Source organism: Leptinotarsa decemlineata, unplaced genomic scaffold, assembly GCF_025532065.1.
Source record: "Leptinotarsa decemlineata unplaced genomic scaffold, Ldec_3_MD MMD2_tig00000251_RagTag_RagTag, whole genome shotgun sequence".
NCBI classification, from domain to species: domain Eukaryota; kingdom Metazoa; phylum Arthropoda; class Insecta; order Coleoptera; family Chrysomelidae; genus Leptinotarsa; species Leptinotarsa decemlineata.
Window position 1 is genome coordinate 1031521 of NW_027412547.1, and position 27971 is coordinate 1059491.

General features: G+C 36.2%; 1 protein-coding gene across 2 annotated transcripts; it reads left to right on the forward strand.

The window, feature by feature from the left end:
* The first annotated feature begins 1114 nt into the window (after positions 1-1114).
* LOC111514293 (phosphoenolpyruvate carboxykinase [GTP]) lies at positions 1115-27365 on the forward strand. Of its 2 annotated transcripts, XM_023170529.2 has the most exons (9): positions 1115-1399; positions 8144-8254; positions 11946-12091; positions 12194-12441; positions 17869-18197; positions 21574-21787; positions 23627-23831; positions 23957-24155; positions 26803-27365. In XM_023170529.2, the coding sequence occupies exons 3-9, from the start codon at positions 12045-12047 to the stop codon at positions 27262-27264; spliced, it is 1704 nt and encodes a 567-aa protein (XP_023026297.2). In that variant the 5' UTR covers positions 1115-1399; positions 8144-8254; positions 11946-12044; the 3' UTR covers positions 27265-27365. The 2 variants fall into 2 exon arrangements, with proteins under 2 accessions (XP_023026297.2, XP_023026296.2); XM_023170528.2 differs by lacking the exon at positions 1115-1399 and having other exon boundaries at positions 7924-8254.
* The last annotated feature ends 606 nt before the right edge of the window (positions 27366-27971 follow it).

Genomic DNA, 27971 nt, shown 5'->3' on the forward strand with positions numbered 1-27971 from the left:
GCTTAAAAATAATTTTCCAAAATTTGATAAGAAGGTAATAGAGCTATTTAATGAAGAAGTTTAAAAAAATAATCTATTTTTCCGTTAATCAGCTGTCACCACCATATGAACAACAACTTTATTTGAAAAAGACCATATGGAGATTGGACACTTCCAATTTAAGGGTGGAAATACGTTCATTATTGATTTAAATGGCGACAGTGATAGTGGAATAGAGAATATGGAAGAGGAATTATCAGAAGATTTCGAAGAACGTTAGTGAAGTGTTTTTGAAGCGATCGATTGTATATACATATATGTGTGTATGTGTGTGTGTGTGTGTGTGTGTATTTTCTCACAAAATCCTTTTGTGAGAAAATCGAAATGTACCGAAAATTGCGTTAGCAGCACATGACACTAGTCAACAGAAGAGGTCCGATCCTACTTCACGACAGTGTCCGTCTGCACGTTTTACAAATCACCGTTCGTTGGCAAAACTGTACTGATTTAAATGTCGCTTATTTCGTTCAAATTGACTGAATATTCACTGAGATATTACAGTTTGGAGTGGACTCATAAAAACGGACAAAACTTTCGAAACAACCAATATTAGAAACGTTTAGAAAAGTTTTTTGTGCCTGAATTTTGAGTTGTTTCGAAGTTTTTCAGGATAGTAATTTGGATTTCCACTGCCTATACCTCGGTAATTTTCAGCTCTCTCAAGATTTTCGACTTCTGAGTGTTGTCGTTCGTAATAGGTCGGTAGTTGAATTTCTGAAAGCCGATTTCAACAAAATAGGTATAAAGATTGGTCAGTTATGCTTCCTCAAAACACAGAAAACAGTGCGAACTTTTTGGAGACCACTGTATGTTAGAATTCCAAACAACATAATCCTCCGAAATTTTTCGAACCTTTGATTCAAGTCGCGAACTTTGTAACCATTTCTCTTGAAATACTCGACTATCGTTCACAAAAACAGGATGAATGTTGTCACTTATAGATAACGATCATATGGTTTGTCGAAACTTCTATTTGTGGGTGCGAATCCCAGATACTCCCCCCTTCCACCACCACTGCCCCTTTTGAGTATTATCCTGCGCCTGTGGCCTAGGTATATATATAAGTAATCGATGGACTGGCAAATCCATACCCATCGCAACCTCTGTTAGTGTGAGCTCTGTGTTGTACTATCTAGCTTTTTGTTTGTAAAAGTTCATAATTCTGGCTAAAATATACTTCCCACTTGTCGCCAAATATCATAGACGCGATTGCTTTGTGTCTAAATCCGATAAAATCTATCTGAAGAATATTTTCGGGTATTTTTGTATGTACCACAAGTCATATACTTAGTTCATTTAAATTCTTTATACGGAAATCAATCAAGATGCCTAATCTATCTGCAATCAAAGGAAGCAGTGGGTGAGTGTTTAGTTTTTAGTATTTTATTTTTATTTTGAAAGAGGTCTGAATGCTTTTCATAAATGTCCCCGTTCAAATTTTTGTTCAAAGATCCCCCAGAAGTATTTGCAAACTTCAGTAGAAATTGTTTAGCTTTTTTCATCTATAGTTACAATAGAATTACTGCAGATGCCTGTCTTAATATATTTTTTTGATGGTTCAAATATGACGTTCACTATTGTTAACATTCACTTTCAATATACCGGGTGTATTGTGAATTATATTTTCAAATTTAGAATGTGTAACAGTTGTAACTGTATTCTTATTCCTAAGAAAGGGACAGAAATGTATAAGAACCTCATTTCGATTGTTAAAGATACATTTCTTGTTGAATCGGATTTTTGAAAGAGTATTTTTTGAAGATTAACGATTTGAAAAATATACTTGAATTTCTTAATCTATGAATTATAATTAACGGAGGCTTTTTTAGCATACACGGTGGATAATGATCAAAATTTCGATATCTTTGTCAGTAATCGAAAAAAAAAATAATTTTCAATTAAAATTGTGAGAATGAGTCAAATGACATATGTTTATAGGGACTTTGTTTTTCATAAAATATGACCAGTAATAACCCTTTCAAATCAAAGATATCCCTGTATTCTAACAATTGAAAACAAAGGAAGAGGAAAATTTACGTTAAATTTGCTAAATGTAGCCTAAATGTGATAAGAGTTATCAACTTCAGTTACAAATTCAGATTTCGATTTCTACCTGACCTGAGGAAACTTCGAGAGGCCAATTCATTGAAAGTTCATGAATGTCCTTTGAACAGAATCTTTTCGGAAATTATCCAGAAATGATTTGGTTTCAGGTAGGTATTACTGAATTACCTTTTCTTAATTGTGCGGTTGACCCTATGTTGGAAATTTCGTATTTTCAGTTCAGCCCAGAAATAAACATTTTGTTATTAATATCTATACATACTAGTAGAAACATATCTGAATATTAACAAATAAATACAAGAAACAGGCTCATATAAAATATACATGTCATTGCAGTCAAAATGAAAAACAATAGAGAAATCAGCCAAATCGAGCTGAAAACCAAAGTTATCATATTAAGATCTTGAAAATATATACACAGATACATATATGAGCAAACATAACATAGAAACTTACATATATGCAGGTTAATGCAGTCAAACTGCTGTAAAATAATTCAATGAAAAACAAAAGACGAATAGATAAGTACTTTTCTGATCATTCTCATATTGATTTCAATTTAAGAGTCACCGGTAGACAGCTTTTGTCAGATTCAAATAAAAGGCAATTTCTGGAGATGGCTGAAATTAAAATATATATATATATATATATATATATATAATATATATATATATATATATATATATATTATATATATATATATATATATATATATATAATATATATATATATATATATATATATATATATATAATATATATATATATATATATATATATATATATATACATCGGAAAAGTCTAGGGATATTTTTTATAACATACCAAATATCATAAAAATAAATGCATGAGGTCGTTTAATTTCGATTTAACTGGTACACTCGACCACCCTGTAGATTTGTATGGGTTGAACAAAGCCTGCAAAAACGGTAACTAATCTTTTATCAAGTTTTTTACAAACTGTAGGTTTTCGGCTAAAATGAATAATCTGAAAGTGTCGAGTTTGTACATTCTATGCAGTTCTTGTTCAGCAATTAAACTGAAAATATTGTGCTTTAACATGGAACGCCATCACTTACCATTGGCTGAGATGAATAGAGCTGTAGGGCTTCTTCAAGATGGCATGCGACAAAATGATGTAGCTCTTCGTTTGGGGATCTCCCAAAGTGTTATCAGTCGATTGTGGCGGCGTTTCCGTGAAACTGGCAGTCCAGCCGAACAACATCTAGGGCGAGGACGTGCTACAACTGCAGTTCAAGACCGATTTTTGGTCTTAACCTCAAGAAGACAACCGACAATCACAGCACCTGAGTTGGTTAACGTGTTGCAGCAGACGCACCAGGTAACCATTGGACGTGATAGTGTCAGAAATCGACTGCATGAAGCAGATCTCCACAACAGAAGGCCACTAAGATGCCCAGCTTTGTCGAGAGGCAATCGCGGTAGAAGATTAGAGTGGTGTCAAGAACATCAAAACTGGGATGCAAATGATTGGGCCACAGTTTTGTTTACAGACGAATCTAGATTTGGATTTCATCCAGATTTTCGTCGAGTAAGACTGTGGAGACGACCTGGAAATAATAAACGTTTGAGACACGTCCAGGAAGTCCACACATACAGAGGTGGTACAGTAATGCTATGGGGCGGAATCATGATCGGCGGCAGAACCGATCTCGTTTTTCCAAATCGCTCCCTCACAGCTCGACAGTACCTCGACACCATTCTTCTACCTATCGTCCGTCCGTTTGCTGGTGCTGTTGGTGAAAACTTCCACCTAATGCAGGATAATGCTCGTCCACATGTCGCGCGTCTAGTGACTGACTGGCTCACCAACGAAGGAGTTGATGTATTGCCATGGCCAGCACAATCACCAGACCTGAATCCCATCGAGCATGTGTGGGACATGCTTCAACGAAGAATTACTCCGCATATGGGGAACATTCACACAACGTTTCAATTGAGAGAGCTTTTAATCGCTGAATGGGCAAATGTACCTCAACAAGACATTGATAATCTCATTTTGTCTATGCACAATAGATGTAGGGCCGTAATAAACCAGCGTGGAGGCCATACTTTGTACTGATTCCAATTTTTTTTTGTATTATGATTTTTTTTCGGGGTGCCAAAGAAGAGCCATATTTTTTTTAGTTTTGCTTATATGCGCACTCAGTATTTTTGACCATTTAATAAATTTTGTTGTAAGTTACATTCGTTTAATAATCACCCGTCAACTTTTTTTCCCTAAAGCGATCTAAAAAAAAATATTGCCATTTTTAAAAATATCCCTAGACTTTTCCGATGTGTGTATATATATATACATATTGATAAAACGTATTGTATTATATTATTGAATTAACCTTTCCTTATGAGATTCTGTATGTTCCGAGGATCATCTTCTGTTATTTTATCAAATTCTTCACAACCACTTTCAAAGGCGGTGATATTTCTACGTTATTTGCTCACTGTCAACAGTATATGTCGATCGCATACTGAACACTGAGTCATGCGATGAGAGGCGAGAGAAATGTTTGAAATATGGCTAGCGCTGTGTTATAGCGAGGAGAAAGGGAAGCCAGACATACTGGCGCCGTTATGCGTTACGTTACCAAGCGGTTTACCCTCCCATAAGAAGTTATCACTCCAAAATAATTTTTTTGCTATTTGCGATAAATAATTAGCAAATCGTGAAAGTCACCTGACAGTCTTTGGATTGAAATAATATCATCCATACCTCACCAGAATTGGGCTGGTTTTGTTTTCTGGTTACCTCTGTAAGAACACATTGTTGAAACTTTATTGGCCTTGCAAATATTTTGAAATAAGATCTCGAAAATTCATCTCTCCCAACTACCTACACCGTAGGTTCTAGTAAATACCTGCCGGAAAACAACTACTTTCCCGGCAAATACCACGTTGGATATTGAATTGGGACTTTTCGAGTACCTGATTTATAACCCTCGGAACTCTCCCTCCCTTGGAGGGATTGTAACTGTCACCAGAGTGGCATTTTTTACTGTATATCAGGAGTTTAGTTCACTTACAAGAAAGTTCGAGTAAATGGAGTATCTCAGTCAAAAATTACAAACATTGTCATTCTATAAAGTGTTTTTTACTGTTTTCGATTTCTTTTAACCATTTTTGACATCTCTTTCAAATTAAATATTGCTATAAACTATTTGGAACACGACCTCTGTGTTGAAAGAACATTTCAATAACATATCTATGTACATATCACCTCAGTAACTCATATATTTATATCTTTATCAACTAAGTAATGTGATATTGTTATAATATATTGATCGCAACATTATTTACTATAGAATGGAATAATACTACCGATAAAAATAGTGTCATCATATTTTCAAATAGACTTGGCGTTTGACGTCATGATATCTTTGGCACAGGGTGGTCCAAATAAAGTGTGTTTCTATTAAGTAAAAGGTTTATATACATGCCGTTTTTTTTAGCGGAAACGGGAAGACCTACAAGGTCGGTTAAATTGGACAAAAGTTTCATATTTTGGGGAACTACAATAATCTCTTTTCAGATCGATAATATCAGTTGTTTTTGAAATATTCGCCAATATTTCGTGTTTTGGCTCTACCCCCTAAATTTCCAATGATAAAAAAGGCTGAGCACTTTTCATTACTGTTTCATATTTCTTTCAATATGATATACCCCAATTTGAAATGCGACGTTTCGTTCATTACATTCCATAATCAACTTCACAGATCTCTAGATTTTTTCAGGGATTTTATAGCCACTGTAATAACAGATTCGGATATGTTTTACAATACATGTGTTTCGACCTTCACTTCTTGGTACTAAGAAATTGATCTCGGGTAAAAGAACCGTACTGTCAATATTGTTGTTTAGTAATTTATGCAAGAATTTTATACCAAGGATAACTCTCCTATTTTCCAAAGATGTCGTATCAAATCGTGTCAACAATATGTTATGATCGATGCCTCTCGTGGGGTTTTGACCATCAACTTTTAGACATAAGTATTTTAGGAACTTCCTTTGTACTGTCTCAATTGATGTTTTTTGGTAGTCGAAAACCGGATTTCATAACGAAGAGCCATACTCTAACTTAGATCTGGCATACGCAAAATATAGTAATTTTAAGGTGGCAATACTTTTGAAGTTCTTGCCATTTCATTTATAAAAATAAATAATAAAAGAGGTCCAAGATTGGAACCTTGTGGCACCCAGATGTAACTACGTACTGGGCCGATTTGAAACATTCATATTCGACGAATTGTTTTCTGTTAATTAGATATGATTCAATTAGAGTGAGCAGTTGGTTAGAGAGTCCCAGTTTTGTCAATTTGCTGAGGAGAACGTAATGGTCTATTTGATCGAAGGCTTTTTGAAAGTCTAAATAAACAACATTGACTCGATTTTGCTCGTCCAGGTACGTACAGAGATATTGATTTTAACATGCAAGATTTGTTATACATGATCTTTGTTGTACGAAACCATGCTGAGTAGGAGAAATAACTTTATGAATATGGGAGTACATAACATTTTGCACACATGTCTCGAAGAGACAAGATTTGTTATACATGATCTTTGTTGTACGAAACCATGCTGAGTAGGAGAAATAACTTTATGAATATGGGAGTACATAACATTTTGCACACATGTCTCGAAGAGTTTTGAAAAGTTACATAAAATTGAAATCGCCCTATAGTTTGTGATATCGCTAGAGTCACTTTTTTTTAATATCGGACAAGTTGATAAAATCAAGTTGAATATGCCTATTAGAGGTATAAAGAGAACGTCGAACAGTCTTTTATCACAAGACTAGGCACATTTTCAACGCCTGAGGTGAGTTTATTTCTTCAACGCCGCTTGACTGTCCGATAATATTTTTATTGACTTGTGTATGAGGTTGGATTTATCCAATTTCTCCGCTTATAATTCAATTGCGTAAATTTCCGCTTGAAATACAGTCGCATAAGTTTATAGGCAGATAGATAACTCTGTCCTGGGTCTGCGACTGAAAACACCTGCACCAGAACCGGAAGGTGTTTTTGATCCATCTGTGAACCAACAACTATCTACTCTTAATATTTCCTTCTCCCGGAGGATCCAGTCATCTCCAATCTGGAACAGTACTTTATAAGGCAGTTCGTAGAAACCAATTAATATATCAACTATTTATAGGAATACAAATAATTCTCTAATCGCGCCTAGTTGTTAGAAAATGATCAGGAATCTACTCAGGAACTCAGGAACAGCAGAGCTAGCGGGGCAGGCACAAACCTATTATACAATACATGTTTTTCAGACGAAAGTTCTTTCATGTTGAGTGGTGGAGTGAACAGACATAATTGACGTTACTGGAGTGATGTGAATCCTCATTTGGTGGTGGAAACACACTTACAAACCCCACAAAAATTGAATGTCTGAGCCGGCATTCTTGGTAATCATATTGTTGGACCATTCTTCATTGAATGTGATCTCAATGGAGGCACATACTTGAATCTATTACAAAGCATACTGAAACAAACCCTGTCCATATATTTTCCAATTTGGGAATACCGAGAATTGAGTGATACATGAGAATTATACCCCAACCGGTGTCCAATTATACACCCGAATAGGTAATTTGATTTGGGCCAGACGGACAATCTTCAAAGAGTTATTTTATTGGGCAATTACGCAGCGATAGGCGTTCGAAACTACCTCAGCGAGAAATTTTCCGTAGCAGCTTTATCATAGCTATGATATTTATTCAGATTAGACATAATTGATTCAATCATATTTTGAGCCGGCAAGTTCAAAATAAATTTAGTCACTCTTAGAACGTCCCAGAGCGTGATTCAAGGTGTATTCGGCCGTCATTCCCGATCTTTTCAACTTTGATAAACTCAAAGCGATATCGATATTATGTTTATTCGTGAATTCGCAATCTTGTTTATATGTGGAGTATAAGAGATCGAGCTGTAGTATTGCCTCTATTTTCGAAGCTATTCTGTCAGAATGAGGCCGTTACTTTTGGTACTTACGAAGAAGGAATTCCTCTTTTGCAGATTCACCGAGTTCGGGAAATTCAAGGGTTTGGCAAGCTGCAATGTGGAATTTTTGAATCAAGTGAGGGGTTGAGCGCTCTGAATGGAGATTTGAGAGATCTCCCTCCAAAGGTAAGATTATTAATAGTATATTCTATGCTTAACGAGCGAGAAATGTGACCATTTCTCTCGAGTTGAATACTATACTTTTTCTATGACTTATTATTGGAATATTTTGAAATGCCGTTAAGTTTCGTAATAACAAGCAACCTGAGGAAGCGTTCCTTTGTTATTTCATCAATTTCAAATAGTTTGAATACGGGGTGGTTGAAAAAATAAAGTGAAGCCTGGTGACACTCGCGGTCACAGTTCTAACAACACCTCCAAGAAACAATTAACGAATCAGTATGACATGAAGCTATTTGGGTTTCTCTTCTTCATCTTTATACAAAAAAGTGGTTTCGAGAATATTTTTTTCTTTCGCGAAATTCAATATTCATGTGAAATTAGTTGTTTTGGGAGGGTTTCCCCTTCCAATTTGTATATATCAAGTGTTCATTCCTGTGGAGTTTCCCACTTTTTTTGTATGATGACGGGAAGTCGAAAATCAAAAAGCTTTTTTCCCAAAAGATAGGATATCTTGAAAATATTACCCTTTTCAATTCAGACATGAAGCTATTTGAGCTTTTACCTATTTACTCTTATTCTGTTATCGAGTGACAAATTCGAAAATATAAATTGTTTTTCTCACATTACAAATTTCCAGAGGCATTCTTGTTTTTCATTGGTCAACCGTGATTGGTCCGAAGGAGTTATGGGATCATTGCCTACTTACCCCCCCCCCCCTCAAATCGATCACGAAACACACATTTTTCAACAGACATAAAAAGTATTTTTTTTTTCCAAAACACAAATAAATCTGAGAACTTTCATGAAAATAAGACACTTGTCTTTAATCTCGGCCATAGGATTCTTGTTTGTGTTTCTAGGAGAGATGTATTGTGTTACAAATCTTCTTCTGACGAGATTTCATGTTCATACTCCCTAGCACAGTCGGGGTTCCCCAAGGATCTAATTTGGGGCCGCTGTTATTTTAACTTTTTATAGATGACATATGCGCTTCGATATAATCAACAAAGTTGATTTTTACTGATGATTTGAAGATTTCCAGAGAAATACGTGATTCATCTGATCGTATGTTGCTCCAGAGGGATTCGAACTCATTTCAAAAATGGTGTAATGAGGACAAACTCTTTCTCAGTGTTATGCTCGAATATTAAATCCGTGCCAGTTCAATTATACAGTTAATAATATTGACTTACCAAGAGTTAATGATACTCTAGACTTAGGAATCTTATTCGACAATAATCTTACATTCAATGCGCACCTTGAAAATATTGTTCAGAGAGCTTCCAAGTCGCTGGGATTTGTTATAAGAAACTGCAGAGAGTTTAGGTCATTTGAATGTATTCGGTGGATTTACTATAGTTTGGTACGTAGTAAATTAGATTATTGTAGTTCTTTCTGGAATCCTAATCAAACAAAATACATTGATGCTTTGGAAGGTGTTCAGATGAAGTTCTTTAAGTTTGCGAATTACAAGAAACATGGAAACTATCCGGTTAGAAATTATGAATACATTTGTCTTCTGAATGAAGTTAATTTTGCAGATCTCCTTTTCATCTATAAACTGGTCAATGGTACCATGTACTCACCAAGTCTGTTGTTCCAAAATAATTTTATTGTCCCTCGATATACATCTAGACCAAGTGTTACATTCCGCGTAAATGTACCCAATTCTCACCACCACCTTACCTTGTTAGATTAAAGTAATAAAAAAATAAATAAATATATATATATATATATATATATATATATATATATATATATATATATATATATATATATATATATATAGTTATAATCCAACCCATGCTCGTTCGAAAAAAGAAGGTTTGTGACTCATTTACTGCATTTGAACTCTTTTATTCTTTTTGAAAATGTTCTTCCCGTTTGGCCCATGTAAACGGTAGAGCAAGAACTACATTCAGCCGACTCAGACCTTTTGTTTTTGTCTTTTGCTGTGAAGCTATAATATAGTGTTTTTCAATGCTTTCAATAAATCAACTTCATTGAATGTGACTTCAAAAAAATTATTCTAGTAATTATTTTTGCAACTCGTGGTCATTTTCATTAGTGACCTTCCTGAGATATTGTGGCACATCCTTTTACTTTGGAATAAAAGTTAGGCACGTGTATTCCGGATGTTAACACAAATATTTACTCTGTTCTAATACTCTGTTCTTATATCTTTTATTGATATTGCTCAACGTACAGAACCAAATATTGATTTAAAATGACAATGAATCATTCCTAAACTATTCAACATGATTATTAACTGTTTCTTGGTTTACTGATAGTGGAATCATTTTAATACTACTTGGTATTGTTATATTTTTTCTGCATTGCATACATTAAACACGCAATGTGCATGTTTTGCAGTTCTTCGATATCCTGCAGTAAAAATATAGGATCATATTTGACCTAGAGAAAGGTTATCCGTACAAATAAATTTAGAAATTGTTAGTTTCTGATGAATGTGGATTTCGTGAAGGAATTGGATGATACTTGGAAAAATTTCATAACGTTCAATTAATTTTTTATTGTGAGATCATCACTGGACAGTAGACAACGCAAACATTTTTTCTGTCAATTTTCTACAGGAATTCTTTGGGGGGGGGGGGGGGGGGTTACTGGCAGTCTGAATTTGAGTTCTTTGGGTACCAGATCCGTTGCGTATTCCGCCATCTTGAATTTTAGGGTTGATTTTTGTTCAAAACATGTCAAATTTCCTTAAACAACCCGATCGAGTTTACTCTGTACCTGGTTTCGTGATAAAACAACAAAGTCAAACTTACAGCAACTCATTTCAGCAAGATTAGGAGTTCAGTCCAGCGTATTGTAATTACCTATTCCATTTTGATATATAGGGTGTTTCAAATTCGATCCTCACCATTGGTATCTCGGAAACTATGAGAGATACGAAGATGGTTAAATTGTGGCAAAGTTGCGCACTTACCTGACTAACAATCTGCCGTTGAGAAAGTTATGAAATTCTGAGTATATCCGGAAATATCCGGAAAAAACAGAAATTTCCGAAAATGGTTTTTATTTTTTGTCTGGCTTTATTTTTCGAAGGATTCGAAAATAAATTGCACTTTCACATTGCCACTTCTTTTCTGATGATGTTTTCAGATTTACTATACGAAGTTTCGTCTTCCGGCCACCGTCATCAACTTTATTTTTTCTTTTGGGCGCTACATTGGATTCTTTCTGTTTTGAATAGAACCAGATTTTACCTTGTCAATGATGTATCATAAGTTATCATTCTTTTTCGAAAAATTGGAGTTATTGAAAAACATTAATCCTCATCACAATAGGCTTTGACTTTGATGTTTCTAAATTTGACTTTCAATTTGTTACACTCAATGACATTTTGTTATTGTACAAGTTATTGCTTTTTTGGCGAAAAGTGGCAACGTGGAAGTGCAATTTATTTTCGAATCCTCTCATAGTTTCCAAAATCCCAATGGTGAGGATCGAATTTGAAACACCCTGTATAAGGGCGCCATGGTATTGATCGCACACGGGCGCTACATGGGCTAAAGCCGCCCCTGACGAAACTGCAACAATGTAACACGTGTTTTGCTCTACATTAGCTTTCTCAAGCGTTTACATACTGTGTAGAGTATGTGGACTGTATTACATCATTCAGAAACGTACAGTTTGGACAATTTTAAAATGAAATTCTGTATACTTGCAGTTGAAATCTTACGTGGAAGAAAATGTTAGACTTTGCCAGCCAGAAACAATCCACATTTGCGATGGAACAGATGTTGAAAACAGCAAACTGCTCAAGCTCATGCAACAACAAGGGACCATCGTTCCCCTCCCCAAATACGAAAACTGGTAAGAAAAATGCACAACAAAATATAATAACAAACTCTTTATTGTTGCTATACCACAAGGGTGCATTCTTGGGCCGTTTCCTCAAGTTACTTATTGTTTCAGTTGGCTTGCAAGGACGAATCCAGCCGACACTGCCAGAGTTGAATCTAAGACTTTCATCTGCACCGATACGAAATCAGAAACGATTCCTTCACCAAAAGCTGGCGTGAAAGGAGCTCTAGGAAACTGGATGTCTCCACATGACATGGATAAGGCAATCAATGAGCGTTTTACTGGGTGCATGCGCGGTAGAACCATGTACATCGTGCCGTTTTCCATGGGACCGTTTACTTCGCCTCTTTCCAAAATAGGTGAGAAGCACGAATGGAAAAAATCTGAAGGGTATAAATCAGGTTGATTTGGTGACTCAACTTGAGTAAGTGGCTCAATTGAGTTATTCTTGGTAGTGCCACTATTAGAGCTCATCAAAGTATGAACACAGCATAGCAAATGGGGAGTTCAAATCTAATAGTTTTGTTGGCTTTATTAAGATGATGAATTTTGAAAAGACTGAATAGGTGGAAAAAAGGTTTTGGTTTTCGGTGGGAGTCTTTCAAAGAAAGGAAAAAAGCAATAAATATATTCAAATTTCCAGACACAAACTGGATACAACAGTCCTCTCGAAACAACTAATTTCATTCAAATATTGAATTACACAAAAGAAAAATTACTTTGAAAATAACTGATTTTATACGAACAATGAATCACACAAAAACATCTCCGGAAAGGCTTTTTGCACTTTGACGTGATTACTCAACCCAACTTATACAGTGTCACCGATAAAGTCCGCATCAAATGGGAAGATATTGTTTCCTAATGTTCTGTTTTGTTCTAATTCGTATTGTGAGGCCATTTGCTCATTAAAAAACTCGAGTACTGTTTAGTTTGGAAAGCCCTGTTGAAACTAGATGAACTTTGCATCAAGTTTGACAACTTTTATTTTTCAAAATTTGTTTTTAACATCAAAGAGGCTCTTAAAATATTATTATATTACAAAAAAAGAAATTCGGTGACGAGTTTAGTTAAAATAAATGATTTAGTACAGGTGTGCTTAAATTTTGATAAGTAGAAAAGGCAGGAATGCGGAAAAATAGTGAAAATATAAAATACTTATTATGGGTTTGAAACTTGGTGTGTGGGTATAAAATTAAAAAAGAAAATGTTTTTATCCTTCGATATTTTTGGATATTTTGAAGAATAATGTCATTTTTCGATGTTTCTTTTTTTAAATGTCAATTTTGACAGGTTAAGGAAATCACGTGACCTATTTTGTAGACGCCATTTGACATCATTTCTTAAGCAAAATCTACTGCCAAAATCAAATTTCACATAAAACGATAAATAAAAAAGTTTCCCATTTGATGCGGACTTTATCGGTGACACTGTATATATTAATTTGGATAAGAAAATAATAATTCCTTGTAGAGTTACATCAGCCATTCAGTTGTTGCTTGAAAAATGAGTTGTTCTCAGGGGAACACTTTGGAAACATCTGAATGAGGTTCAAATCTGGTAGGTATGGTGAACCACTATTAAATAATGGCCAAAGGCCTGATCTGAACTATACCTTCATGAAAAAATCTCCGGGATAAATCTGGCAACCACTCTAAGCTAACTGATTTGGAAAAGAATAACCAAATTCCAGTAGTGCGAATCAAGTCAATCTATTGTGATTTGTTTCGTAGAATTAACACTGTACAAAATATGTTCAACATTATATGGGGTGTTTAAAATATGATAATGTAGTGGTTACACTTGGAAAATTGGTACTTCAATATTTTGTAGTACCAGGACATGCTTTCAGATGTGCTTTCAAATGACTGGCAAGATGTACTGTAGAAAAGACAAGGTTTATTCTGACTGTACTCTTACAGTGTTCCAAATATAATGAATGTAAATTTACAATACAATATTGTAGGTCTTGTTTTTGCAATTATTGAAGCATCAAACTTTTCCTGACTTCTTTAATAATGTATTTTTAATTGAATAGAACTGGCCGATACTTGATGAAAATCCATATTTAAAAAACTAATAAATAGAGTTTATTCTATGATTTTCACTATAAGGGTTTTACAAAAACCGCGACACGTGTTTCGCTATACAATAGCTTCTTCAAGAATAACTAAAGTTATTTTGGGAAAAAAAAATAAAAAAATATAACCCTTTCAAATCAACTAAAGTTACTTCTAAATTACACCTTATATACTATAACCTAGTAATTATTCGTCTACCTAAGTAATAAATCTACCTGAAAAAATATACCTGAAAAAGTCAGGAATCAATACATTTTTCGAAAGTCTACCTGTAAATATACCTTACTATTTGTTCACACGCAGGTAATAATTTGTTTATTTCCATACTCTCCAACAGGTTAAGTTTCAAACCTTTCTTTTGGAAATGGAGGGGTTTGTATTCATGGTCGAACTCATGTCCCTCTGAGATTAGATGACTGGCATATGTGAAATTCATTTTTCCGTTCTGAAAACTATATTTGTGTTCCTTCATGCGGGTTTTAAACGTTCTTCCAGTTTGACCTATATAAAACATCGGACATGTCCGATGTATATTTACAGATAGACTTTCGAAAAATGTATTGATACCTGACTTTTTCAGGTAGATTTATTACTTAGGTAGACGAATAGTTACTAGGTTATAGTATATAAGGTGTATTTTAGAAGTAACTTTAGTTATGCTTGAAGAAGCTATTGTATAGCGAAACACGTGTCGCGGTTTTTGTAAAACCCTTACAGTGAAAATCATAGAATAAACTCTATTTATTAGTTTTTTTTATGTAGTTTTTACATCTCCCATTCTCTGATCACTTAATAATTAAACAAACAAAAATAACGAACTACAAAAACTAAAAACAATAATAACAAAAGTGAATAAGGCTCAGGATGTGGAGTGTACTCCAGATCACATAAGAATTTCATCACAAGAACGGTTGAAGATCCCCGGCAACTCCGGCGGATCACCGGGAGTAAGAGAGCCTACTGTGATATGGTGGTCCATATCAATTTCAGCAATCATAACTTTGTTGAAATGTCCAATGGAGTCAAATCTGGTGTAATCCAATGTTTTATTGTGAATTTATCATTTGGGAATCCGTAATTTTCACAATATGGTGATGAATCATTTCATATACCGGGTGTCAACGAATCTATTAGACAAGTCATAATTTCTAGACTATTAGGAGAATTGAAATGAGATTTGGTATAGTTGAATGGTATGTGGAGAGGAATGTTTTCACATATTTTTCACTTTCCGGTCACTTCCGGTTTCAGCGGAAATGGCTCCGGTTCTGAATTTTTAAATGGAACACCCTGTATATTGTAACATTTTTGGATTTCTGAGACAATTCTGGATCAGAAACTGACATTTCCGGAAGTTTTTCAGCCTACTTGATTTTTTCAGAGTCACTTTTAAAATTGCATCTAGGTGGCCATGATCGGACGTAAACTAATCTATGGACCTCAGGTGATATCAGAAAATTGCAATAGCGGAGTTTTAGTGACTAGTGTGTTGAATATGAATGAGACAAGTTTACAAAATAACATTTTCGTGTCTAACTATTATTTTTCAAATGGCGACCATTTTTTGACAAGCAATTTCCGAAAAAAGGATTTTTTGACGAATCTAACGTCACTAATTTATTTGCGATTGGATCAACAAATTTAACAAATTCAACTAATAATTTCAGCGATGCACTTAGATTTTTTGCAATATCCTAAGTTCTTGAAAATTCCACTATAGTAAATTTTCAAAGTGCATCCCCCCTTGTTCAAGACACATTTCAGCACGTTCAATTGTTTCTCTCAACACGTTTTGTAACATTTGAGGCGATATACTTCTAAATGCCTGTTGAAATGTTTCTTCTAAGATTTCGAGAGTGGCTGGGGCTGTTGCATAGTAGACCCTTTCTTTTACATATCCCCAAATGAAGAAATCTAACACAGTCAGATCCGGTGAGCGGGCAGGCCACCGTACTGGACCGTTGGTTGCAATAACTCTATTATTAAAATGCTCTATTAAAAAATCAAGTACGTCTCTGCTATTATGGGGTGGTGCTCCGTCTTGCTGGAAGTAAATTTGCCGTAAAACTTCTAAAGGCATATCATTAAGATGATCCTCGATTTCATTTTGAAGAAAACCCAAGTATCTAACCCCTGTTAACTGACCTTGAAACAATATTGGACCAATTATTCTGTTTCCAACGATACCAGCCCAGACATTGACGCCAAACCTTTCTTGAAAATTGCCCTCTCTCATTGCATGTTGATTTTGTTGGGCCCAGTACCGACAATTCTGCTTATTAAACATGCCATCATTTGTAAACCGTGATTCGTCGGAAAATAGAATGAAGTTGATAAAATTTGGGTTAACTCTATGATTTTGAAGCAACCAATCACAAAATACTACTCTTCTATTGCCGTCGTCAGCATACAAATGTTGATGTAACTGATATTTAAATGCTCGATATCCGTGCTTTTTCAGTATTTTTCTTGCTGATTCGTGACTTATCTGCATTTCTCTACTAATTTCTCTTAAAGAAACCGTTTTGTCAACTTCTACCATAGCAAGAACGTTAATCTCAGTCTCCTCATTTATGACAAACCTCTGTTCTGCGTCTAGATTTCCCTCTTGCCTAAAACGACTCTCAACATAGGGAAAATACTGATGAGATGGGTGTTGCCGATTGGGATATCTCTGAGCATACAACTCAGCAGCTTTCCTTGAATTTCTGTGGCATTCTCCAAACAATAACAACATATCCACTTTTTCACTTTGAGTATACATTATTTCGACGAAAAATTAAACTAAAATTAACGAAAATCAAGAGAAACTTCTACTTTCTGCTCATAAAGCTTATGTCACTGTCATAACCTAGGTGAGCGTTCTGTTCTCCAAAGTGGACTTGATGGAAATAACCGCAAAATATTATGCATCATTCCTATCCATGGCACCCTTGACAAAAGTAAATTAATTTGTATCGAGTATTTTCCTCAGTAATATTTAATTTATGTTCTTATTTGTAATCCAATCGCAAATAAATTAGTATCGTTAGATTTGTCAAAAAATCCTTTTTTCGGAAAGTGCTTGTCAAAAAATGGTCGCCATTTGAAAAATAATAGTTAGACACGAAAATGTTATTTTGTAAACTTGTCTCATTCATATTCAACACACTAGTCACTAAAACTCCGCTATTGCAATTTTCTGATATCACCTGAGGTCCATAGATTAGTTTACGTCCGATCATGGCCACCTAGATGCAATTTTAAAAGTGACTCTGAAAAAATCAAGTAGGCTGAAAAACTTCCGGAAATGTCAGTTTCTGATCCAGAATTGTCTCAGAAATCCAAAAATGTTACAATATACAGGGTGTTCCATTTAAAAATTCAGAACCGGAGCCATTTCCGCTGAAACTGGAAGTGACCGGAAAGTGAAAAATATGTGAAAACTCTTCTCTCCACATACCATTTATCTGTACCAAATCTCGTTTTGATACACCTAATAGTCTAGAAGTTATGACTTGTCTAATAGATTCGTTGACACCCGGTATGTAAGATGATACTTCTAATTTTTTCAATCTATATTCACCTCTCGACATTAATAGAATTCCAATTATTCAAGCAAGTTTCTGGGTGTCCTGCAAGGTTCACTTCCTGATCCCATATTTTTTCGAACACATGTCCACGATATTGGAAACTGTTTCTCACTAGATTTTCTTCCATTTCCAGGCATCGAAATAACCGACTCACCTTACGTCGTGGCTTCTATGAGGATAATGACAAGAATGGGCCTGCCAGTCTTGGAGAAGCTTCTCAAGGGGGCGGAGTTCGTCAAATGCTTGCACTCGGTCGGTACCCCGTCTAACGGTATCATCGAAAACCCTAGCTGGCCATGCGATCCAGAACGTACAATTATTTTGCACCGTCCCAAGAACAACGAAATCGTTTCTTATGGCAGCGGGTATGGAGGAAACTCTCTACTGGGAAAGAAATGTTTTGCGCTAAGGATTGGGTCTACTATTGCCAGAAGAGAGGGCTGGCTTGCGGAGCACATGTTGGTGAGTTTGAATGGTTGGTTGGGTGGAAGAGCAATTTCTGCCTTCAATTTTTTTAAAAGCCGTAAGAAAACGCTGAGAAACTCTCAATGAAAGCATTCATTATTATTATTATTATTATTTTTTCACCGTAGTGTGCGCTGGTCAGGCCCGATACATTCGGGAGGGCGCGCCAGCATTATCAACCAATGACCACTCCCCACACCGCCGGGTAAGTGATCATGTGCCCTGAACAAGTGCAGTGAGCCAAAAATGACAGCCTTCTGCATCTGTGCGGCTGAGATTTCTGCCTTAGTGCGGCAAGCCGGTATGATTTTAAGAATCGAGAGTAGAGAAGACATCATTCCACCAAGGACTCCAATAATCAGAACAACCATCTTGACAGAGTGATCTGGATAGAATCTGCGAAGTTCGAAGAGAAAATCTCGATATTTTATCCGTTTTTCCTCCTCTTTTCTGACGATATTCATCTCGCCAGGAGCTGAAAACTCCACGACAAATATCGTCTTGGTCTGGTGGTCGAGAAGGACCACATCAGGCTTATTAGCTTGTATGAGCCTGAGGGTGGGGAACGAATAGTTCCAATAAATTCGGCACTTCTCGTTCCCCACAACGGATTCAATATCCCCCGGAGCGTAGGGCAACACCGGTGTCAAAACCGTAAGAGTGTCGTAGATGGTAATATAGCACTCTTAGGGCCGCGTTATGTCGATGGATATAGGCCGAGACCTCATATGCTGGACATGCTGATAGCAAGTGCATCAGGGTCTCGGACGCCTCGCGGCAGGCCCTGCACCTTGTGTCAGGAACCTCTATACCCATCACGCGACTGCGGTAGACTAAGGTGAAGACACCATCTTGGCAAGCCATGCTGAACCCCTCAGTTTCGGACTTCAGCCCACTCGACCTGAGAAAAGCGAAGGTCAGGCGCTTTGATAAGCCAAGGTCTCCAATGTTATTGAAGAAGACGCCATGCATTGGCTTATCCTTGTGTTTCCGCAGAAGTAAGGTGATCTCTGCGGCTTTTATCTGAGCTTTTTGCTGAACAGGTTCCAACTCGGTGACAAAGTTGTGGTCACCTCGTTCAGTGTCGAAAACTATACTGAGTTCATCAGCTGCTCGGGCAGCTGCTCTAAAGAGAAATGCTCCAATTTCTGCTCTCTCATGGTCACGGACCATGCAGAGAAGGGGATCCGAACTCCTGACGAGTTTACAGGCTGTATCCAGTACCATTCTGTCATGTAGACATTCCAAACTCAAAAGTCCACGGCCTCCCTGTTGCCGGGGGAAGTACAACCGTGGAACGGACGATTTGGGATGCAAACTCCTATAGAGATGCATCATTTTTCGGGTCTTTACGTCTAGTTGATACAGCTCCTCCCGAGTCCACTTCACTACTCCAAACGAGTAGAGTAAGATTGGAACGGCAAGCATATTTGTTGCAGCAACTTTGTTCTTCCCCGACAGTTCCGATGACCAGCTCTGTCGAAGTTTGTGCTGATACTTGCCGCGGAGAGAGTTTTTCACTGCAGTTACCTCTTGTGAGTGGCGTTGTTCCACCCCGAGGTAAGTAAACGTCTCTCCGGCATCCAGATGGTGTAGGATGCTTCCATCTACGAGCTGCACATCCTCTCCGTAGTCCCCGCATCGTCCTCTTTTGAGATGAACCATTGCACATTTGTCTAGCCCGAATTTCATACCGATAGCATGCGTGTACTCTTCCACCACCCTCAAGGACTGATGGAGATCCTTCTCTCCAGAGGCATAAAGTTTAAGATCATCCATATAAAACAGATGGGTGACCTTGTGCCTCTTGCTTGACCAGATGTTATGGTGAAGCGAGTTCGCCAAAGTGGTGTCAGTTGTTCAATGCATCTCACTATGTTGTCGGGTACCGCAAGGCATCTGAGCAAATGCAAGATGAGCTCATGCGAAATTGTATCAAATGCCTTACGGTAATCGATCCAGGCCATAGAGAGGTTATGCTTATATTGTATGGAGTCCTGTGTTACACATCTATCGATGAGCAGGTTCTCTTTACATCCAGCGACTCCTCTCTTCGACCCTCTCTGCTCATATATCCGTTCGAACACTCGGTCAACTGCGGTGAGTATTCGTGTGTATAAGATGCTTGTGAACAACTTATAACACGAATTCAAGCATGTTATCGGTCTGTAATTCTTAGGAATCGACAAATCTCTGCTTTTGGGGATGAGAACGGTCCGCCCCTCGACAAACCAATCCGGAATCGGCTGCTCTCCGTCCAGCCATGAGTTGAAAACTCTGGCCAGATGGCGGTGGGTACTTGGTAGTTTTTTCCTTGTTATTATTATTATTATTATTATCATTATTATTATTATGTTGTTTCAAAATCTCGTTTTAATGAATCTACTTTCAACTCTAATATCTCAGTAAATATTTGTTTGAAGGTGGTTGACAATATTTCGTGATGCATTTCATAAGTTAGGACATTGTCCAATATGATATAAATTGATTTGAAATCCCTGAAAAAATCTGTAAAAAATTAAAAAGATTAGCTCAAAAATAGCAATTATATCAAGCAAAAAAAAACAATGACATAAAATACAAGCAACAACAAAAAAATGAAAAAGAAATTGAACTCTTAACACCAGAGATGAAAAATAATTTTTTCAATTTTCATCTCGCGTTAATACTTCAATTTCTTTTTTATTTTTTGGTTGTTGCTTGTATTTTATTTCGTTGTAAAGTATTTTTTTTAATTTTCATAAAGATTTCGATGAAATTTTTGACAGTGATGAACCAAAACCTGCATTGTGGAATAGTCAGAATTCTGATGAAAGTTCTAAAAATGAATTGGCGGGATAATTAAGTGGCATATTGCTTTAATATCGAATGCACTTCGATGTGATTCTGACATAATAATTTTAAAACTACGTAAAACGTTATAATTCTCGATTTTTGATCCAGAGATATAAAAAAAATGGACCTAAATACGAAGACTAATTCATGGAATTTGGTGTTCTATTCTCGTATAGTAAAGTAGCCTACGAAGTCGCCATCTATGGGCCAGATAGAAGACTCAATCGTCAAATATTAAAAATAAATGAGACTCCCTAAGGAGCTGATGTTCCCCAAGGATCTATATTAATTGTACACCTCGAACTTCACTGTTCAAAAACTCTTTCATTTGGAGAACTACGTTTACGTAGAATGAACTTTCTGAGAACATTTTTCCAAATGGATTTAATCTCCATTTGAGGATTTTCCTGTAGTGCTTGTGTTTTGCCTTAAAAAAATAGTTCCATGATTATATAGTAAACAAATACATCAATAAAATGAGAAATTCTAAAATGATTGTTTCGAAGTATTCAGTAATATATGTTGATTTATTTTTCAGATTTTGGGAATCACCAGCCCCAGTGGAAAGAAAAGGTACATCGCTGCTGCTTTTCCTTCAGCATGCGGAAAAACGAATCTAGCCATGATGACTCCTTCGTTACCAGGGTACAAAATTGAATGTGTCGGGGATGACATTGCATGGATGAGGTTCGACAAAAATGGCGTTTTGAGGGCTATCAACCCAGAAAATGGATTCTTTGGAGTTGCTCCAGGTAATATTTAATACCTTAAAAATCAACTCAAACTTCAACTAGAAGAACTTCAGATAAGTTTGTCAGTCATGGCCTGATAACTAGTACAACAAGTACTTCATTTCAATTGGACATTCTCGGAAGCAGGTGCTGTCACCGTGGGGGAGCCACAGGGTTCTATAACAGGGCTTCTACTTTTCATCGTATATATATCAATGATCCACTAGCCAATCTTCCTTCTACAGGTTGTGTGCTATATGCTGCCAATACAACCTTGGCTAATAGGAATGAGGATTGGAACAATCTTCAGCTCAATATGTACGAAACACATTTGAGAGCCCCACAGTGGTTTACTGCAAATCAACTATGTCTTAATGCATGTAAAACAAAGAACTGCATATTTACTCAACGTTAGCTTATTGATGATCAACAGGCTGTGAAATTTCTAGGTTTAGGTATTTTCAAATCAAAAATTACTATGGGATGAACATATTTAATATTCATCAAGGAATTCCCTAGGGTTCAATATTGAGGCCTGTGTTATTTCTGATATATGCGAATGATTTATTCAGCTTTCTTCAAAATCACTCATGAGAGCAAATTAAATTAATTAATCAACACCAAAACTTGGGATTCGATGATGGTTGAATTCCTTGACACAGTGAAAATGCTTGGGTTGATAATAGATAACAAACTGTCCCGGGATCCCCATATTGATATGCTCTGCAACTAATTGAAGAAATTGCTTTGTACTCGCACTACATGCCACTGTCATAAAAAAATCTAGTGATTATCATGCCAATATCATCTGCCAATTACGATATGCCATTCTTGGCTGAAGCACATCTTCATTTTTGTCTAAAATTTGTCGCATTTTATTGTACAAAATACCAAAAACACCTTTTCTTCTCATACATTCACAGCCTGATGCAAATCATGAAACCTGTACCTATTTAAGCCTCTCACATTTCCATTTAACCTAATATGGGGACCTTCACTACACTGTTTCAAACTATTTGGCCTTCAAAGACAGTCCATTAGAATAATAAATGGCCTTAGTTTTCAAGCAGAGGTGAAGGTTTATGTTAAGATGAACAATATTATGACACTGCTTCTTATGGATCCACCTTTCTGGAGAGGACTGGATGGACGATGACCTAGGAGGACAACTCCTCGGGAGGATGTACAATGGGTCACTTGTGGCCTAAGTATTGTGGGCCTACAGTTCCCCTCCCTACTCTACAGATGGCATTAATAGGTGAATTGATGGATGTAGCCCCTGACTACGTGGTAGGAGATAATCAACAACAGCTGTTTGAAACTAATGAAAAATTTCGATGATATATCACACACACTCCGTTTTATTTGAATTTAAAGATAGAAAGCGCCTAATGAAAGACAATAGGAGAATTATTACTCAATCGATGACATTTTTAATGCTGATCTGGGTTTCTACTGTACAGAATTTGATAATTTGTTTGATAATTTGGCCATAATTTGGTTACAGTGTATGTACTGTCGTCTTCATCGATTTATTTTAATTGTAATTTTTATGATACTTTAAATGTATTTTACTATTTCACCATATTTTTGACGTATGTGAAATCTTCATGATCAGAAGCCTAAATAGGATGATCTATCATCCAATTTAGGCTTCAAAGGCGATAATTTCAGGATTCTCAGCATTACATAGAAATTGTTGGAAATTTTCTTCCTTTCCTTGCAAGTTTCCCACAATTTTTGTTCAATGAAGGAGAAACAGATACGAAAAAGATTTTTTCTCGAGTGTATTTTATTTTTCGCTCATTCAAATATGCTTTACTGATTCTTCGATAATGACCTAAACCTTTCTTCTTACAGGTACATCCAGAAGCAGTAACCCAATAGCGATGGACACAATCTTCAAGAACACCTTATTCACAAACGTTGCATCAACCAGTGACGGAGGAGTGTTCTGGGAAGGCATGGAAAAAGAAGTCTCCAGTAATATGGAAATAACTGATTGGCGAGGTAACAATTGGAAGATGGGACAAAGCAAAACTCCGGCTGCACATCCAAACTCAAGGTGAGGGATTCAACTTTCTTGTGAATACACTCGGCCATTAACTTTAATCAACTATTTAAAAAGACATGTTTTGAAAGTAACTGAAAATTTTAGAATTCTCGGTAATGAATAACTAATTTTTGCAGATTCTGTACCCCAGCAAAACAATGCCCCATCATAGACCCAGCTTGGGAGCATCCCGAAGGAGTCCCAATTTCAGCAATATTGTTTGGAGGGCGTAGACCAGCTGGTGTACCTCTTGTATACGAAGCCAGGAACTGGAACCATGGGGTTTTCATCGGAGCTACGATGAGATCTGAAGCTACTGCAGCTGCAGAACATAAGGTGAGTAAGCTGCACGAGATCTAATCATTCGATATAATATGTGATAAAGGTATATATAAAATAACAGTTATTATATGTTTTCAAAACTTGTTTGATCCTACTTTTGTTTTCAAATAACTCAGCAAAACATTCATATTAGTTTTAAAGGACAACCTACAAATAGCAAATCAGTCACACCAACCTACCTGATTTCCAAATTAAAGGTATCGCAGAAAAGTTGGATTCCGATGTATTCATTGCAGAATAATATGCTGTTATCTATTCTTAGGCCTTTTGTCTTACTCCACAAGCTGTTTGCTATAAGCTAAGCTATTGAATAAAGTCAAATTATTAGCATCGGCAAGGCCGTCAGAGGGCGTTGAAGTTCGAGAGGTCAAAACGTCAGTTTGAAATTTGAACAGCTATTTATGTTCATGAGAGATGGGTTCGATTTTGGCTTGTTTTAACGATTTTGAGTTTGTTTTGCCACGTTTTGTGAAAGTGGGGCTGAAAAGTTGGTAGGTTAACATAGAGTCTGTAAATGGTTGTTCATTACACCTCATTTTAACTTGACAAACCACTTATCAGCGGTTGATTTTTCTAGCAGCGCCATCTGTGTGTTAGTCTACGAACTTTTTAGCACGTCTATATTGTCTTACTTGCAGTAACATAATTATCATAAAAATCTATACAGTGCGGTCCATATGTAAGGAATACATTCATTTTTAGCGTTATTATGTACTATGTGAAAAAAACCTGAAACAGGTCGATTTTTATTCTTAAATTGACAATTTACAGTATGAAAATATTATACTCTCCCAACACCCCTTCTGAATTATAAGCACCTTAAATAGCAAAGGGGGTCGTGTGGCACCTTGTTGGAAAGGGATTTTAGACCCCTGTTCAGCAATATAAAGTTTTTTGAGTTTGGTGCAATCATAACTGAGAAAATTAATTTTTACAAATTAATTTAATGTTCAAAATGACCACCATTATTCACTTCTTGACAATAACCTGATCTATTAAACAGACTATCCTTGTAACACGCTCCTTACTAACCTTGAATCCTGGAAAAAATCTTTGAAGATACTAAAATATTAGACAAAAAGCCAAATAAACAATTGATATGAATCTAGTAAGCTGCTGTCATTTAGGTACTTAAAGTTACTAAAAGACGTCAGTATAATATTTGTGGGCGTAATAAATTTAATTATGGCTCATTTGTCCGAGACTCAAAGAATATACATTTTAATTATGATTGGTTGTTGTAATAAAACAAGAACTCAAAAGGTTTGTACAATTTTTAATAACAAATACCCTGGTCAACACGTATCGCAGTCTACAGTTAGCAAAATTGAAAAAAAAATTCGTGAAACTGGACATGTAAAAAATATTGGAAAACCAGGTAGAAATGTTTAATTTACTGATGAAAAAAAGTTAAATGTACTTCTAGAGATTGAGGAAAATCCGCATAAGACAACTCGAGAACTTGCCGCCGACAATGATGTAAGTAAATTATCTATTTTGAGAGTTTTGCATAAAGAAAAATACCACCCTTACAAAGTTCAGTTGGTTCAGGAGTTAAATGAAGATGATCCTGATAGAAGGCAAGAATTCTGTGAATTGTTGATAGACAGAATGAATGCAGATTTGCAGTTCATAAACAAAATAGTGTTTTCTGATAAAGCGACGTTTCATTTAAACGGAACAGTTAACAGACAGAAAGAGCAGAGAAAATCCTCACTGGATGTGTGCGACTCACACTCAATATCCTAAAAAAGTTAACGTGTGGGCTGGTATCATTAACAATAAAATTATTGGCCCTTATTTTTTTGAGGGCACTGTTAATGGTGAGGTTTATCTAGATTTTTTGATTAACTTTTTAGTGCCTACATTACAAATACATCCTACTACCAACAAGACGGAGCTCCACCGCATTTTGCACGTACAGTTAGAAATTATGTAAACGAGGTTTTTCCCAATAGGTGGATTGGAAGACGTGAAACGATCGAATGGCTGGCTAGATTCCCTGATTTGACTCCTTTGGATTACTTCTTATGGGGTTACTGAAAACCTGAAGTATATTTTAATAGACCAAACAATATTGCTGATTTAAAAGTTAGGATAACAGAAGAAATTAACAAAATAACCCCCGAGGTCATACAAAATGTTGTACGAGAATTCCAAAATCGCCTCGGTTATTGTCAAGAAGTTAATGGTGGTCATTTTGAACATTTAATTTAATTGTAAAGTACATTGAAAAATACATTCTAAATATTATGTTTCATTATCATCTTCATTCTTCGTAAAGTTTTGTGATACCAGAGACATTATCAAAATTTTACATCCTAAAAATCAATTTTCTCAGTTATGATTGCACCAAACTTAAAAAACTTTATATTGCCGAACAGAGGACTAAAATCCCTTTCCAACAAGGTGCCACACGACCCCCTTTGCTATTTGAGGTGCTTATAATTCAGAAGGGATGCTGGAGGAGGATAATATTTTCATACTGTAAATTGTCAATTTAAGAATAAAAATCGACCTGTTTCAGGTTTTTTTTACATAACGCTAAAAATGAATTTATTCCATACATATGGACCGCACTGTATATTATTTTCGGATTATTTTCAACGAAGGAATTACCCTGAACTGTTTTTTTTTTCAGGGGAAAGTTGTGATGCACGATCCATTCGCCATGCGACCATTCTTTGGGTACAACTTTGGTGACTACTTGAGCCACTGGCTTTCAATGAAAGAACGATCTGACAACTTACCAAAGATATTCCACGTGAACTGGTTCAGGAAGGACCGTAACGGAAAATTCCTCTGGCCTGGATTCGGGGAAAACTCCAGAGTCCTGGACTGGATCTTGAGAAGACTGGATAATGAAGACTGCGCTAGAGATACTCCCATAGGATTGATTCCTAAGGAGAATTCTCTGAACCTGGAGGGTATTGAGGAGAATATTGACGTTAAGGAACTGTTTGATCTGCCCAAGCAGTTCTGGATGGAGGAAGTTGATAGTGTTGCCAAATATTTTGACGAGCAAGTCGGAGATGATTTGCCTAAAGAGATTACGAAGCAGTTGAATGAACTGAAGAAGAATGTTCAGAGCATGAAAGATTAGACTGAAGATGGTGTAGAAGTATTGAAACTAGCTCTACTTTTAGTTCCATTTTTTACTTGTAATTTTGAATATGCTATTTTAAATATAGATGCCAAATTAAACTTCTGTGTGTTTCTGGTTCCGATGGAGTGTGTGTTATTCAGTGGATTATTTGCAGTTGGTTGTAAAAGGCAAATAGTACTTACCCAAGTAGCTCATTTTGATTCGAATATTTTATATTAAGGACGGTTTCTACATTCAACTAGCGACCAGACACGACTTCTCACAGGTAGCAGAATATATATGCCTACATAGGATATAGGATTTAAAATTTCACCCTCTGGAAAGCCCTAGAATAATCCAGATCATCACACAACTTTCTGGAATGTATTGGAATGTTCGTGGATAATCTGGACCGTTTGGGAACATCCAGATCATTTTGGAATGCCTAAAGAAGCCATCAGCTGTATGTTGTGGTAGTCCTTCATCCATGAAAAAGGTTTTCGTGCTTTTGAAGAAATCAAGGCTAGAATTTTTGCCTCTAGACATTTCTTGAACAGTCCAATACATTCGACAGTTATCAAAAGCATTCTACAACTTCCCAGAAAATTCTGAAATTTTGAGGAATTGTCTATACTATTCGATAATATCCTGGATGTTCCTAGATTAATATGCAACAATCAAGGAATTTATTGCAGTGTATGCCTTACACCCCTTATCCAAGAAGA